This window comes from Epargyreus clarus, unplaced genomic scaffold, assembly GCF_041222505.1.
Source record: "Epargyreus clarus isolate Ecla_fem2 unplaced genomic scaffold, WU_Ecla_fem_2.2 ptg000019l, whole genome shotgun sequence".
In the NCBI taxonomy this organism is placed as follows: Eukaryota; Metazoa; Arthropoda; class Insecta; order Lepidoptera; family Hesperiidae; genus Epargyreus; species Epargyreus clarus.
Genome location: NW_027332227.1, coordinates 10320414 through 10338098, shown reverse-complemented (window position 1 = coordinate 10338098; position 17685 = coordinate 10320414). Strand labels below are relative to the sequence as shown.

The 17685-nt window shown below is 33.3% G+C and overlaps 2 protein-coding genes across 2 annotated transcripts; one reads left to right on the top strand and one right to left on the bottom strand.

The window, feature by feature from the left end:
• The first annotated feature begins 4497 nt into the window (after positions 1-4497).
• On the top strand, positions 4498-15108 carry LOC140750305 (putative carbonic anhydrase 3). Its single transcript, XM_073083753.1, has 7 exons — positions 4498-4513; positions 6806-6853; positions 7309-7473; positions 9344-9482; positions 11717-11822; positions 12690-12917; positions 14203-15108. The coding sequence occupies exons 1-7, from the start codon at positions 4498-4500 to the stop codon at positions 14452-14454; spliced, it is 954 nt and encodes a 317-aa protein (XP_072939854.1). The 3' UTR covers positions 14455-15108.
• LOC140750080 (coiled-coil domain-containing protein 12) lies at positions 15102-17545 on the bottom strand. Its single transcript, XM_073083429.1, has 3 exons — positions 17198-17545; positions 16152-16272; positions 15102-15759 (listed from the first exon to the last, which is right to left on the bottom strand). Exons 1-3 carry the CDS (start codon positions 17341-17343, stop codon positions 15547-15549), a joined length of 480 nt encoding a protein of 159 aa, XP_072939530.1. The 5' UTR covers positions 17344-17545; the 3' UTR covers positions 15102-15546.
• Positions 17546-17685: the final 140 nt, after the last annotated feature.

The window sequence follows — 17685 nt, the reverse complement described above, 5'->3', positions numbered from 1 at the left end:
TCTTTAACTGATAATGTCAATTAGCAGACACGTAATACCGTTTTATAGTTCTTGTACAAACCTAAATTTATCAATTATATTACTTAATACATTTTGCTGCTCCGTCTTTTGTGTTACGTATCACAACTTTCGTGGTATAAAGTAATACATTATCAGTTTACATAACTGGCAGTATTTTATTATAATTTAGTTACTAATTGCCAACGTTTTCATAAATAAACGAATTTATAATTTGGCTTCCGTGTACTTAGTTATTAGCCAGACTGTCCTTTAGGTCCGTAAGACGTACAACGCCAATGTATTAAATATTGTTGTCGCACATGAATACAGAGTTTCAAGAGTTAAATATAAGAGCGCTTTTCCTGTCACGAATGTCCCACAAGCACACATGAATCAAATCGCTGCCGACTCTTCACGTGTCCTATACATAGGTACCTACTTGTTTGTTTGAACGGATATGAGCGGACGCGCGTGTAGGCTATATTGACGCGGTTGCAGCGCAGCAGAAGCAAGATCGCAACACGGCAATCGCGCGACTAATTTAACACATTCTAATGACGCGCGACAGTAAAATCGTCACATGTGTCAATCCTTGTTTTGATATGCAACAAAAACTATATTAGAAAAAAAATTCGCAAATAATTCTAATATACTTTTCGACCTAAGATTTACTAAATACTTCATAGATACAAATAGATAATATAGGTAGATCTTAGTAGTGAATATTAGTATGTACTATTATATTGCACTTCACGATCACTAAATATCGTAGATTAAACAGTGATAGCGTTGCTTATAGTTTTTGTTAGGTAAGTACCTAATTGTATAGAGGTTTTATAACTTTGTCTTAAAATTAATGTTTTGTAATAAGTAGGTAAGGCTATTACCTTAAGTCGTGATGCACGAATTCTTTTCACTTGTTTCATAAATGTTTAACGATCTTGTTATGTTGCTATCCTAAATCACGACATTTTGTTCTTACTGTATCAAATAGTAAGTTTTATATTTTAGTATGTCCGTATGCAAATTACCTGACATTCACTAACATAGTATAAGGTACAGTTTTAAGCGATGCTCGGTTCCTGTTTGGAGGATGACCACACCGTTACTAAGGGAGAGTCACTTATATGAGGCATTCCAAATTAGCCTTCAGGAAAATGCATCTTTGGCCGATCCTCAGGACCTTAATCCGCATAAAAATTTGAATATAGAGGTCAAAGGTCATCAGGTATACAGCGTGCACTGCTCTACCTACTACAAAAATACACTTACAGAAAATCAATAAATAGATATGACATAGCTATATTACCACCATAGATTGGTAATAAATCTGTAAGTAAATATTCGTGTCTTTGACATTTGGTATTTGGGTACAATAAATTAAAAAAGGGATTTTTTGATATTTTTTTAAATTATTGCCTTGCTTATTTGTCTGCGTGACTGGAGTTCGTGCAAACACTGCAAACGACGGTATTATGCTAACGAAACAAGGAAAATCCATATTAAAAGAGAGAGTTATTAGCTACAACGAAAATATGTAAATGAATATTAATGCTTACAAAGCCGATGGATATTATTACAGATTTATTGTTCGCCAGAGCTTTATACTAGGAGCTTGAATAATTTTCCATGATTTAGAAATCACATTCAAGATAGTAATCTCCTATTATTTCGCTTGTCATTATCTATAACATCAACAACCTACCTATTATGTCTCTGTTACCGTATACAAAGTAAATAATACGTTTTCTATATTTTAACAATAATCTGCTGATTATACCTAATAATATTAATGACAAGTTTTCTTTATAAAACGGTAATTAATGGTTATTTGATACTCATGTTATAAAATAAAGAACTGCAGATAGACAATTAGTAATTCATCATAAAAAAAACCTTCGTGAGTAGAATCAGCAGACACCACTACTATTCTTATTACATAAAGCTGTTAAATAATAGCGTTGTTATATATGGTTTAAGAGGAAGGGAAGGGAGAGGAACGAAGGAATCTTTAACGAGGAATTACAGTCCTCCAAAGTAGCGACCCATCTATGACTGATCTTTGTTATAATTCTAAAAACTCGATACCGTATGCGATAGTAACAATTTATCATCTGTTTAATTGCATGCTTGTTTGCTAATTCTATATTAATAAAAAAATCTAAAATTCACACACAAATACAAGTATCGAGCAATAATATAAACTACGGAACCTTAAAAAACTCTACTGTTATTGAGGAAAACATACCACTTATATAAGTTAACAAAAATATGTCTTTGCCATTAAACAATTATATTGACCGGTATGTGAACATGGAATTTAATAATTAAACTTTAAATCTTACGTACAGAAGAATGCAAGAGGAAAACCACTAAAATGTTTTAATCAACCAGTTAATATCTCAGTAATTACTGTAAATGTACAATACTGTAAATATACTAATAATTATAAGTTAGGATTAAAGCATCCGGATCCAAATAATTATAGGCTAGATAAAGACCGTGCAAAATTACAATAATTTATACGAAATAATATAATATTAGTATGAATAATTTATTAAGTACATTTGTATGTATTGGCTTATGGTCAATGTTTTATTACATTTCAATGTACTGTAGATATTCAACAAAACGATAAATTACATTACTTAATATAGAAAGTAAAGAGTAAAATAATAAGGTTCGCGATTTTATGACGTGCGACGGAAAATCTGCTTGAATCGCGTGCATTGCGTTGCAACGACTCATCATTATATAATAAAGGAATATTTATTTATAAAAATTGCTTGTGTTTAATTGCCTTTGTGTCCATGTATCTACATGATTTATATCTGAATACAAAGTTGTAAAGAATAAATCATGATTTTTCGTAAACCTGGACAATGAAAATACAAATGTTTTAAATATAAGGTTGAGTTAAAGTCAAAAGTATAATACATAATTTTACATTATAAGTTATAAATAAGGTTCTTTAATATAATTGTATTTATTGGTCTGGACAATATAAATTCGACTAATGCACTTACAAATTGGCTAGTTATGCTGGGCAGTTACGTCTTTTGGATTCATCTTATAAAGATAAAGAGAGGTAGGTTCACACGTCAGATAGCGGCGAATTTATTAACGAGCAATGTTACAATCACTCTATAAGTAGATGTGTAGACGTATAAATGGGGCTTAATACAGTATAAAATCGAATCGAGTGACGCCTTCCTTCCGCCTGAATTATTAAGAGCAGAGAGTGCATGTCGCATGATAGTCACTCTTTTGTTGAATTCATCGTGGCATTATGGCTGTGATACGATTGTACTAGCAACTGATTCATTACTTATCCCCACATTGCTCGCATATAGAGGGAAGTCTTGCCAAAAAGATTAGCACGTGTACCAGACAATTAATGATAATAGCATTATTGACTCTACTTTTTACCTACGCAGTTGATTAGTTACTATATGTTTGATATGTTGGGAGGTTTTAAAATCTTATATATTTCAGTATAGTGTCTTTAGTAGGTAAGTGAAAGGAGGGACATACAATAGTGTTTTAATCACTAAATAATTGACAGGATACAAAACCGTTACCGAAGTAACGCTTGAATTTAAAATTTTACTTTAGACTATAACGGTACATTGACGATTGCGATTCTAGGGAATAATAGAATAGTAACAAATAGGGTTACAATGTTAAACTGAACGGGAAGCACGCCTGAGTGCATAGCAATGCTAAATTGCTAAACCTTACAATGGTTGCGATAAGATTTACATCTAACGGAAATAAAAAACCTGGACAAGCGTGAAAAACGATTACTGAGTAAATAGAAACTCTTCGACACTCTCCACGCAAGGTTCGTGTATTTGACTGAAGAATCTTGCGAGATTGTCAAGGTATTATGTAGAAATTAGTTCACCGAAGTAGCAGCCCAGGTAAGATTCATTTTGAGTATAAAATAAAGTCGCAGCATAGATGCGAAAATGTCATTGAGTCGCAGCATACTTATTTCTGGTGACAGAGCTCTATAAAATTATTACAGGAATATAGGACTTGATGTTGTTGTACTTAGAATGTCTCAGTGTGTTTTTGTTAGTTTTTATATTGCATTGTTGGATAAAAATAATAAAAACTTGTATGGTTCAACAGAGAAAAAATGGACACACCTATTCCGAAAATTACCGCCGTGTTCAGCGTGTTTGTTTTAATTGTAGGGTACTACACAGAAGGAATACTAAGCGGTTACTTAGCCACATAATTCTGAATGGATATTTTTGCATAATGAATCAAGGTTAAAACTGTGGGGTCTATATTGAAATTACTTGAATGTACAATGGCGTTAAATTTTGTTTCAAGACCTCTAGATCCAATGACCTCTAGATTCAGTTACATCCGTGTAAATTGCCAAATTTGAGGCAATGTGAAACCTTCCAAGGTGTTTCACAGTGTACCGAAAAGCAATTGTCTTTTGTATTGGCCGACGATGTTGCACTTGTCAAGAAATCCGTCATGGTGCAGATGAACGGTGAACACAAAAATAACACAGATGCCTATGACCTGATCAGAATATTTTGGCGCCTCGTGATACATACTCATATTAATATATTAACTTTTGGCTACAGTTTTGATCTTGTACATATCTAGCTATGTTGCTAGACGATATGGATTTCTTCCACTCCTATAAACGACATAACTTATAGGTACATATCCATGAGTACAAATGGTGTATGTCGTCAAAGTAGAAATTACAATTTAATCGCAAGAAAGTTGCAAGATCTCACACATTATTTATCTAGAAATCCAGAAATTCATTAGCGCTATTATGTAATTGAAGTTTCACTGCTTAATGTTGTTATATAACAGTTATTTAGAACAAAGCATTAATGTTTATGCTCCATTTGTATCATAATTTTTATAAGTAGATGCAAAACATTCGTGACGTGGTCATTGGCAACAGCAGAAGGTCAATACCAACACCGACACTTACCTATTGCTGTAATTATTTTTATCAATGAACTTGATACGCTTTAGTAGGTTACGGCAAACATTGTTGACAGCGACCTGTTTTCAAACAATAACCCAAGCTATTTCGTGGGTACATGAGTCGTGAATATTGGTGTTACGAAGTCCCTTACTGCAATGGGTTCAGTGTCTAGTTATGTCTGTCCTTGATTACCCTTTAAATAAATGATAAACGTAGTGACATATGTATTGTATTTATGTAATTACGAAGCATAAATCTTATTTCCTTTACTATGACAGCATAGAAAATTTTCAGATGTGGGTCCTTTTTGGTCTATTTATTTCGATGCGTATACGTTATTTATACGTATTACGTGTTTTTACTTACGCACCGTGTAAATTTTCATATATGCCAATCTCTACCCAAAAATATGTCTTTATAATGTGGAAGATACTTTTTCCTAAGTAGTTTCTTTGTAGGATATGCAAGTATGATTCGAGAAAAATGTACCAAACTATTATCCTTATTAGAAGTTAAAGTACTATCTGAGTCAATGGCGAGGAGGTGATGGCATCTCCGGGCCAGCAAAAAGTTGTCGCATAAAAAAAGATTAATAAACACCTTGAGCTATAGCAACAAGGTGAAAAACACATCGTACTCTTCAAGGCAAATGGTCTTATGATTTCATTAAGTCTTTTTGGTATATGTAGAGCTTTTTTGCCTTATTGCTAGTCATAAACTAATGTTCGTGGTAATGGTTAAAAATAATTATGTATATACACGTGTGCGCAGTTAATGTGTGTGACTATAATTTTAAAATGTGTGCTGTTTAACCAATTTCATAAAAGTATGTCTTTAAATTTGGTAATATCTAATTTTGGAAACGACTGAATTGATTTTAGAAATATTCATCTGAAAAGAGACAATGCAGTAAATAACACACCATGCTAGTTTTATGTCTTAAAAAAAACGAAAATTCGATTTTTCATGTACTTATCTCTACGAGTAAAATCGTAGAGCCTATCGCTTCACGGAGTTCATGGACAAAGCCGCAGTCATACTTCTTATTTTGCTTGTGGTTCTACTTACTGATTAATATTTACTTCGTCAATTCTCTAAACTAATTTGTACAAAAAACTAAATTGATTGTGCCAAAAGTTATTCTAAAAAATGAACACGTGCTATTAAGAAATATGTTAAATCAACTACTAACCTCGTTTTATATAGAACTTTGTGGCTACTGTGGCTAGGAGTGGCTACTTCAACATTATTTACATCCGTGTGGATCATTTGTTCATTTCCTAGCGTAATCACAATTTTCCGGTATTATCTCTGAATACAAAGGCACTTGTTCACATTATGTACTAAAGTACGAAGAGGAATGCTGTAATTCGTTCGCATACCTATGAAATTATGTTAACGTGTAGGCAACAACAAAGACGCACTTGTTTAAAGTTTAAATATAGATAAATTATAACAGCATGCGCGGTCTATAAAAAATGCAGGAACAAAATTATGACATTGTATTGATATGTAGATAAAATAAATGCCTAAATGCAGTTTCATTTTATAATATGAGTACAAAATCAATTAAGAGTGGGTAGATAGGTAGATTTTTACTTCAATCATTGAGTTTTTCGTTAATAATAATTAAAAATTAAATATGAGTAAATTATAATAAAACGCTACAATTTCAACATAGCTACATAGTTGCGTTATTTTTTACAAGGTTCTTAGTCAATGTTAGGTATGTTTAAGTAATTAGGCATAAACATTTTAATTTTTTTTTTGTAATATATAGGTAGTATTTTGTGCAGTTAAACCTTGTAACTAATTTAGAAAATATAATTTCAGCGCATGAACTGACACATGGTGAAGATTTCGGCTATGACGGAGTTATAGGTAATTATTTAAAGTATTATTATCTATTTCCATAGAGTGTGTATGTAATAAAATGTCTCCGATTTTACCTGATGATAAGTGATCTCTGCCACTCATGGACGTCGGTCCAGCTTATGTACACAGCTTACCAGCGGCTCTACCTAAAATCGATCGTCATCGTCGATGTGACAAGGTAGAACGTCTCATTTGATATAAATATAGATCACTTAAGTTGAATCCTAGAATTGTATTAGAAAAAAATATTTTGTAAAATGTCAAACTTATCAGCAGCAAATGGTTTCTAAAATATTTATCTACGAGTAGAAAAATTAATTTCGAAGAAACCGAATCGGTAGTTTAAAGTAACTAAATAATTTTTAAATTCATATTTTTCAAATTGTTTGTTTCTCTTTGGAATTACTCCGAGAGTGCCTTCACTGTTTTATCCGATATTCGCTAATAACAATTACTTTCAGGGCCAACCCACTGGGGCGAGCGGTACCGGGAGTGTACGGGGAAGCACCAGAGCCCCATCAACATAAATGTGCTTCGAGTGAAGCAGGTGGCGCTGCCGGACATCACGTTTGTAGGCTTCGACGACCCCATCGATAATGTACACGTCACGAATAACGCACACACCGGTAAGTTATTATATTTTCAGTTGTTGTGTACATATGAGTACCTGCCTAATGACACTCGAGATTTTTTACTTTTGACCGCAAAGACGGAATACTTTTTATAATAATTAATTTGCGCTTTTTATAGCCATACTAGCTACCTAAGTAATTGAACCGTAACAGGATATGCTCCGTACGAGAGATAAAAAACTCGTGTGTTATCTATGTGCTTTACCACCTTGCGATGTCATTACGTATGTCACTATGTGTTTCTATTGTTTATTAGACGGTGCTTGGTTGATTAAGCTTCGAATTAAAACTTTAATCTTCTTATTTCAAGTTGTCAGGTTATTTAGACAAATGAAAGACGGCTATATAATATGAATTAATTAATTAGCGGCAGAGTTGTATCGGCATTGGGCATTCCTTTTGTCGCTAGTTAGAACGATAACTATCTGTTAATACATAGGTAGCTACTTATTTCATAGATCGCAAACTCGAGATCTGTACGAGTTTCCGGGGTCTAAAGAACATCACATGTGTGCCAAATTTCATATAGAGCGTTTCATTAGTGCTTTTTTGGATTTAGGAATATCCACGTGAAACCTACAATTAAAAAGACGTATTCTCGCAATAGTTATAGTTCGTGTAAAACTGCTAGTCCGCTCTGAATATAGAAATGAATCGCATCGTCATAGCAAATTGTATGACTACACCTGCTCGCAACAACTTTAGACCAGATTAGCAGTTTGGCGGGGACTATACCTACCTACAATTGCAATAAAATACTTATATCAAAATTAATGCTGAGTCTTTTCATAATCGCTATAAGTTTGTAAGTCTAGTTCGTAATTCTAGTGGTTCAGTTTAGATACGAGTATGTATTGTACCTACAACTGCTCTACATAAAAGGCATTTCATTTGACAGAAATATTTCTTTAGAAGTTCTATAACAGAATATGGCATCACGTTTCTAAGATGCATAGGACGCATCTCATATTATCGCTGTCAACAAAAACAAATGTCTATCAATTGTTATACAAATAACAAAGGCAACTAACTACTTAAAACATTCCCATGTGTAATATAATACGTGCCAGTGTCTTTGGTGTGCATATTTTAGATAACATTGAAAACAGATCAATACTCTAGAGTCTAGACGATCGGTCTCATTAAGTAGGTATGAAAACGGTAGTTATTCCTACGAGTTTACAAATTCTGGCTGATTTCTTAACATGTTTTGTTTCAAAGGCATGCACTGAAATAAATTTATATACTGCAATACTAACAATAATGGTACTGATTATGTTATACTTTGAACTTTACTGGACTTATATTGGTAGGTAATGCCGTAGCTTAACTATGTATTCATATAATCGTATAACATAACTTCGATTCCCGGCTTAATCACAAGTTCCGCAAACAATCATAAAACTGGGTTGGAGTTTCTCATACCTATCCGGTACAGGGAAACAGATAAGCTCCTGAGTTTTTTATCTATGTAAATAGGTAATTAAACAGCCGAGAGAACGAAAGAAAATTAGTATTTCACATTAATCATAGTAAGTATACTCGTACCTATAATAAGTCTTATACGCATATGGACAGGACGTCCGGTCCGTCTGGCGCGCAGAGGGTCCCGAGTTGGATCCCCTTCCAGACAGATATTGAGATTGAATGTGTTTGTGTATTTGTCTCTGTATGTCTCCATAACACCCAGGACACAGGGAATCCTAGTGTGGGGCTGAGAGTGTAGAAAGCGTTTTTTTATTAAAACTAACACATTTTTTGTACCTACCTATATGTATATCTTGTTTGTTCTCGACCAAAGGAATGTAAATGTGATATTATGAGTAGCAAACGTTATTTCTTATTTTATTGTTTTAACCCGCAGTGTTGATCGAGGTGCAAAACGAACCGCATCCGCGTGTGAGCGGCGGCCCACTCGACGGAGATTACGTGTTTAGCCAGATGCACTTTCACTGGGGCGATAACGACACCCTAGGCTCAGAAGACAAGATCAACCACAGGAGGTAATGGCTAAATGTGGCGGTTTACCGAAGAATAACTATTTCATTTGTAAAAATAGACATCGTTTCTCATTAATTGCTAGTTTTTTAGGCAGGATTAAATCAATTGCAAACGAAAGCTTCACCTACTACCTAGGTATATTTCCGAACAATAAATATAGAAATTTATTTCTGTACACTGTTATATGTAGGTAGGTATACTTTTCAAAAAACAGTCATAATCTAGTCGTTACAATGTAGACATTTTATGACCGGGATTCGAATTCTATTTTATATTTTTTAAGTTATGTGTGTCTTATAAATTGTTTACCCTTTAGACACACACACTCTTGAAAGTTCTTCATAAACTTCTCATGGATGTTTAAATTCTACTACTGGATGATTAAATATGATCGGTGGACTGTGGTCAAATCGTATAAATAGTCTCATTCTGAGATTAGATGCTTTTGACCGCAATGAGTCAATAATTAGGTACTTGATGAAATTTCTTTAAGTATTAAAGTAAGCTCTTTTTCGTCGTGGTCGATACTTAGACAAGTATACCCATACGAGTAAGTAAGGTAAATTTTCATTTTTAAGTCGTTAACATCTCTTATGGGTAAACTTATTTAAATTGACTAAAATGAAATAAGTAGGAACGTCTTGATATATTTACTTAGTTCCTAATAGTTAGTATTGATTTATTCACAACTCAGAAAATCATAAATAATTAATACAGGACCATAATAGGTATATGACAGTCATTCAAGTTAGTCGTACAAAAGGTTAATTAATTATAGGATTCCACGTTCTTTCTTAACACAATGTTATGTATAATCTACAGTTATTCCCAATGTAAGTAGGTACTTATGCAGGTAAGTTATTAATATAGGCGAATGAATATCTTTAACTTCTTTATCCACATATATTTTGATACCATAGATAGATGCGTACAAAATACTTTTATTAACTACTAGCTGATCCGGCAAACGTTGTGTTGTCATATAGATAAAAAAATATTAAGGGTGAACAACCCTTATCACTTGGGGTATGAACAATAGATAGTAGCCGATTCTCAGACCTACTGAATATGCATATAAAATTTGGTGAAAATCGTTAAAGCCGTTTCGGAGGAGTACGGTAACTAACATTGTGACATATATATAAGATTAGCATGTTATTGTTAGTCGGGATTTAATATGAATTCTTTTTCACCGAACTCATAAGAAACTATTTGGATAGGTATTCCGTTTACATTGATACTTAAATTCTGTTAGGTTCTGAGATAGATAAAAGTAAAGGAATCTAGATTTACGTATAATAGAAAATATCTATATAAAATCAATTGTTCTGCACAGTGCACAATGATTTCATTGTGCACTGTGCAGAACAAGTAACTACATATTTATGTACCTGAGTATCTAAGTCCGTTAAATTGAATTCATTAAACATATATATAGTAAGAAATGGCATATAATTGGCTAATACAATATTAATAAATGGACATTAGTAGTGTGCTAGTTAATAATTAATAAATGTTGGTTTAATCTCGTAATATGTATCTACAATCTACATCGACAATCTGCAATACCTACCTACCTACGTTAGACACTTAAGTAAATCTACAGGTAATGAACAAGCTTCAAACTCTGTTCCCACAATCAGCCTCAATTCCTTGACCAGTAGGTTTTCTATACAGTAATAACGACCCTAATGACTTGAGAGCAATTTATTGCGCTAAATTACTGTAATACTCGCATCTACCTTAGAAATTGCTCACTGAACATGTTCTATGAACTACCTAAATTATTATCATTAACCTGATATTTATTATATTCCTCTGCTGGACATAGGTTTCCAATAAAATAAAAGAGTTAAGGTGAAAATTATAATTTCTCTGGCCAAACTTGCGTTTATCTACACATCTTTGAGAATATCTATTTAATTGGAGAACATTTTACTTATTAATTTCATTGCCTAACGGAATTTGCTCTCAAATCCCAGACCTCTTATTTTTGAAGTTATGCATGTTATCAAAGTCAAATAAATTCAATCTTAACGAGAGGTGACCGAAATTACACCCCACACTTAAATAATGCAAATAAATTCATAGAAAGTAGGCATTGGTACGTAGGTAACTAGGTATACGCCTTGTCGCAAGATAAGCCATCTCTTCCAGGCTAATTGTAGGTTAATTGTACCGCTGGACTATTATCTACCACTTATTATTATTATTTAAAACTATGAATGCTTCACAGTTTCCCAATGGAATTACACATGGTGTTCTACAAGGAGGAGTATGTGACTGTGAAGGAAGCTGTCCAACATCCTGATGGCTTGACGGTTCTTGCATTTTTCTACGAGGTATGATATCTTTAGCGTTCCATTATAATTTAAAGATATTCGTAGATAATTAAATAGAGACACAAAAAATCAAAATAAAAGCTTATATATGCAATGCATGTAGTAGGTACATTCAATTTCTTAAATGCATATTATGTAACATTTTTATTAAATACCTACTGTACCGTAAAGTGATCCTTGGTTTAAATTAGTTCGTAATAAAGTAGTTATACGTATATCAAAGTATATAAAAATTAAGTAAAACGATATATAATAATAAATAATTGACAGGATTGTCGTAAAGACAATTAGTTCTCGTATTTAGTGGTTAGGTACCTTTAGAACAACATACAGGTATGAACGTACCTATTTACGTAACTCTAATTACGTTACAACGATTAAGTTACTACAATATATGATACTCAGAAAAGAAGTTATGCAATAAAGATAAATCGACAAGATACAATTATTAAATTAATGTTTGGTCTGATAAATTGTTCATTAAATCATTTTGATGTTAAGACTAAATAACCAGCTGAAACATTTCTGAGTTTTGTTTAATGAGGCATCACCGCGCCCAAAATGAAAGAAAAGAAACTATGAAAAACAAAAAGTCGAACGATATTAAAATATAATTATAAAATTAGAACGGGCTGCTTAACTCGTACCTGTGTGCTAGGAATATGCCCCGGTAGACTCTTCTATTTACGTCAATAATAATTTTTAATTCAATTTCTTTACAATCTGTAACGTAATATCTAAGCATTATCAGATTAGATACTTACCTATGTTTGTTTTAACGCTTAACACTGAATCTTGTAGCACAGAGTGAATTTGAGTAAAAATGTTAAAGTTCCATGTGACCGATTTATATATTTACCTTTACAGTTGGACCGCCACCAACATCCTGCGTACGACGACATCACGTCCGCACTATCCAATGTGACGGACCCACACACCAGCGTGATAATGGATCACCCGTTCTCCTTCCTGAACATTCTACCCTACGATCTTAGCAGATATTTCACGTACAGAGGCTCTCTAACCACGCCTCCGTGTTCAGAAGTCGTCATATGGCTGGACTTTGAACAGCCTGTGAGATTGGCTCATGATCAGGTAATAATTATGTACCTATAATAATTAACTATTGTATCGATATACATCGTTTTAGTTAAAAAAAAATATGATGATACTGGTGATGCACCTGTTGCTCTATCTTTCTTTTCGGGGATATCGTTATAGATACACTTCTGTTACGGAGCGACATAAGTTATGCTAGACTCCTACCGGCTAATGCCTCACATCAATGTGCCTCACCATGTTCCTCTGTACGCAGACATTCGAGGGCTCGAGGCCACATGTACGCCTTTGTAATTTGCCGCGACCTCCTAAACTTTGGTTGCCTTCTTTTTTTGAGAGGCGCTTATTTTGAGGCTTATAAGAATTTACTGCTCTATCCTAAAACATCTTGCGGTAACAGAGGCCTAGTGCTTCGGTTCGAAGGATTTTGCTCAGAGATATTCACTGGAGACGTTACAACTTAGGCTTCAGGGATATATTTTAAACATGGGACAAATAATTCACTAATCTACGATGAAGCTAAGGAAGGATATTTTATTAACGGTTATTTTTCGTATTCTATTTGTTCAAGACAATCAACTTTTGTTATTATATAACGGCATTGTAGTTTACTTTAAAGGCCAAATTATATTGATAAATAGTTGTGTTCAATTGAAAGTGCAACTAATAATAACAAAACTAATTACCTATTAAGCAATAATTAAATATTTACAAGGTTACTCAAGTATGGTCTATTGTACTGAACAAGACATTCGTGTTGCGAAATACAGACACCTATGATGTTAGAATGACTGTTTTTTTACGATTGTTTACATTAAGACCCATGTTAATTAGATTCAAGATGTAATTTCTCACACTTGAATTATAAATAATCACACCAGAAAAGCGATAAGATACAATAGATAGAGTACAATAAAATAGCCCAAATATTAAAAAAATAGTAATTTATTAGATTTAAGTCCATGTCTTTTCAAAGTACGATGAAAGTGCAATATGGCAGCTATGAAAATGTTAGATATTTCACTTTGCCTCTAGGCCTTTTCGTTGCTATGATAGTCATACTTATATTTTATTAAACAGAATAATTACTGTACTTTGAGTATTAATACGACCTAATATAATGCAGATTATTATCTAAGGCTGTAGGCATTTTTTGCCTGCATTGGTGTCCATAAAAGTACAGCGCATGTAATAAAACTATTATCAAATCATTTCTGTTACGGAGTTCTTGTGTATACCGGTTACACATGAATTAATAATCGAACAATCATCAATAATTATTTACATGAGTAATCTATAAATAAATTTGGTATTATTTCAGATTGAAGCCTTCAGAGAAATAAGATCAGCGCACGGCAAAATCAGACACAATTTTAGGCCAATACAACCTATTGGCGATAGGACGGTATTCTACAATGTTGACAGCAACTACTTCGGTTATAATGATTTGGACGAACCTGAAGACGGTTTCCCAAAGAATTTGAAGAACAAGAAAGGGCACAGCAGTGGTCATCTTGTCACTTCTAGTTTATTAATATTGACTATTGGTTTCTTAATCGCATCTGTACCATAATTTTAAAGATTATTATCATTCACAAAAACAGTTAACTATTAGCCATAGGTACATATTTACTTTAGTATGTAAGTAATAGATTGAAAGTTGAGTACAATATACTTTTGTACGATTGTTTCGTGATGCGCATAATGTAATATTTACAGGACTTATTATATTGCATGCTGTAATCTATGCGATTAATTATTACTATTAATTTACCCTACAGATATAAGTGTTTTATGATAAAAACCATACCAAATACGATAATCGTTAGGCGCAGATATATTTGGCGCTATTTCGGTAGCAAAAAATTGTGAATGTGTCTGTCAGTCTCTGTGAGCCTTGTTATGAGAGAATGTATATGATATTTTAGACGGATATTCTAAATACAAGAAGAAAGAAAAAAGAAAACTTTCGACTAGCATGTTCCATAAAGCATGCTCTATTTGATTGTTCCTATATGTGAATTCTAAATCTCGAATAGTTGATGACAATTTGATGCCTAAAATCGCATGAAGCGCTAATTCGCATATTTTTTTCAATTTTTTTTATTTTTTGTTTATTTCTAATTTTATACCTAACTGAAAAAGTGATAGAGCAAGATTTTTTAATTTGTTCTGAGGAAAATGTTTTCTATGATCTGTGATATGAAATAAAATATGAGATTACAAATTATTTTGTTTTATTAAATTATTATCTTAAATCCTAAGCATTATTGCGATACTCATTTAGATTATACTACATACACAAATACCCATACAAAAAATCAAATTGTTTATCTTTGCAAACCTTAAGTTGACAATGTAATACTTTTAACAATTACTGAAGCAACTGTTTTCTAATTTGTTAAATGAAATTAATAATTCATTTATGTATAATATCTGTTTATATCTGTTGTTATATACTATTTATTGTGGTGGTTAACATATTTTGGTTACAGTTGAAAAGTATATAAATCAGAATCATGCACATTCTATTAACAAATCTAAATGCTAAATTAGCAGCTGCCAATACCAAAATTAGTTACATAATTGTATTGTGATTTTATATTTTGATATTAGCAAGTATTAATTCAGACTTTCATATTTATGTATGGACCTTAGTATTACATCAATCATCCTCAGTAGGCTTATTCTCACTCATAGTCACAATGGCACTCAAATTATCCTCATCTCCTTCTTTTAACCTTTCCCAGATCAACTCTGCGATTGCCTTCTGAGTTCTCCTTTCTAACTTCTCCAACTTCTTAGCAACGTCCCTCTTGAGATCCCAATCCGGTTTGCGCGGAGCTAGACTTGATATATCTAGATCTTGAAGAATAACCTGAGAAGTGTAATATAAATTGATATTAGTAATGAAGTAAAAGAAATAATCTAAAACTTTTACATGTTTTCTTTTTTTTTCTATAATTCTAGACCAAATATAATTATATTGTCACTGGAAAAGCTAAAGTCTAAAATGCAAAGGAGCTTATTTGCATGTTTAGACTTTTAGCCTTTCCAGTGACAATATAACATTTTTATAGTTTTTTATGGTGATATGCATAGTCTTGTTGTTGTTTACGTACAGATCTACAAGCTCATACAATATGTCTTCTGACACTTTTCAAGTAGTTGACAGTTACATTATATAGCAGAAATAGACATGCCAAATCAACTTTGCCTTCAAAGTTAATCCACAAAATGTTCTACCACCTTGAATAACAATAGCCTCACCTTCTCTTTTCCAGCTTCAACCAAGTCCTTGACTTCATCATCAACAACTGCAGGCTCTGCATCTCTTATCTTTGCTTCTTGCAAAGCTTCATCTTGTGGCTTGTAGCTTCTGAACTTAGGCCTGAAATTTTATTAGGGAAATCGTATTTAATGCAAAAAAATATTAGGAATGTTTTATTAAAGTCTTTCAAAGTAACAAATATTTTTAAGTTTGTGTTTTAGAGAGCAATACCCTCTTGTAGTGATCTTTAAAAAAGTTCTAAAAGATATTTGAATTATACAAATATGCACATGGCCAGTGTGGTGGTCAATAGCCTAATTCCGTCTCGTAGGAGACCCATACCCTTATTTTTGTTTACGAGGGGGAAACCTTCAAAGGGTACCCTATGCTGTTGGAGCAGTACGGGGTTATGTAGGATTCTTACCACACTAAAAACCCCCCGGTGGCCATCCTTGGCGTTGCGTAGAGGACTCCGGGATTTCCAAAGGAACGCAACCGGAGTCCTCTTAGCGCGTTGCCCCATCGGGCTCTGCCCAAGCGAGCTTGACGCTCGCCACACCGTCTGGTGGGCACGACGATATGCGACCACACATACCGCCGTCCTTCCTGGGGTCACTAGCCGGGCGGTTCGAGCTCCTACTCTTGCCGCCCGCAACCCCGGAAGCCCCGTTTAGTCGCCTTTTACGACAGGCAGGGGATACCGTAGCCCTATTCTGGTCCCAGCAATAGAACAGTAATTGGTCGACGATCAAAGGTTGTTTGTTAATCAAAGGTACCTTTGATTAACAAACAACCTTTGTACAAAGACAGTTTGAATGAAATCAGTATGAAATGTTTTGTTTAATTTCACTTAGCTGTGCCACTTTCAATAAGTATATTTTCGAATATGTCGTGTACTACGAGAGAAGCGCTTGATCTATAAGAAAATTACAATACAAAAATACAGCAGTGATAAACACTTTACTTACGTAAACCTCCATTCTTTATCCTGAGGCCCTGGAAAGCATATGAATAGTACTATCTAAAAACAACTTTTTTTACTTACTTTGGTAACACAATGGAGCTTTCGGTGGATTGGTTTGTATCATCATTGCTATAAGGATTCTTCCGCTTAAGGTTTTTTAATCTCTCCTTCCTTTTCAACGCTTCTTCTTCTAGGTTGCCTACTTTTTCCATGTTTTCTAAGGTCATAATAATATGAAAACAACAAACATAACCTAATAATGTGACAACTTGACAACCAAGTAAAATATGCTGAGTTTTATTGAATAACGCTTTATATCTAATTTAGATTGAACAATCCCGAAAATTTTGAAAAATTCATACACGAATATAAATAATAATGAAGTTAAACATCACCAATTATTGTTATTAAAAATGACATGTCATTCATATGTCAATATGTCATGTCATTCTGATTGCACACTGACAGAAACACCACTTGCACCATAGATTGTTTACAGATTATAAATCAAGACTATCAATCTATCCAATGTTTTACCTATAGTATGATACATTTATCTGTGCGTGTGG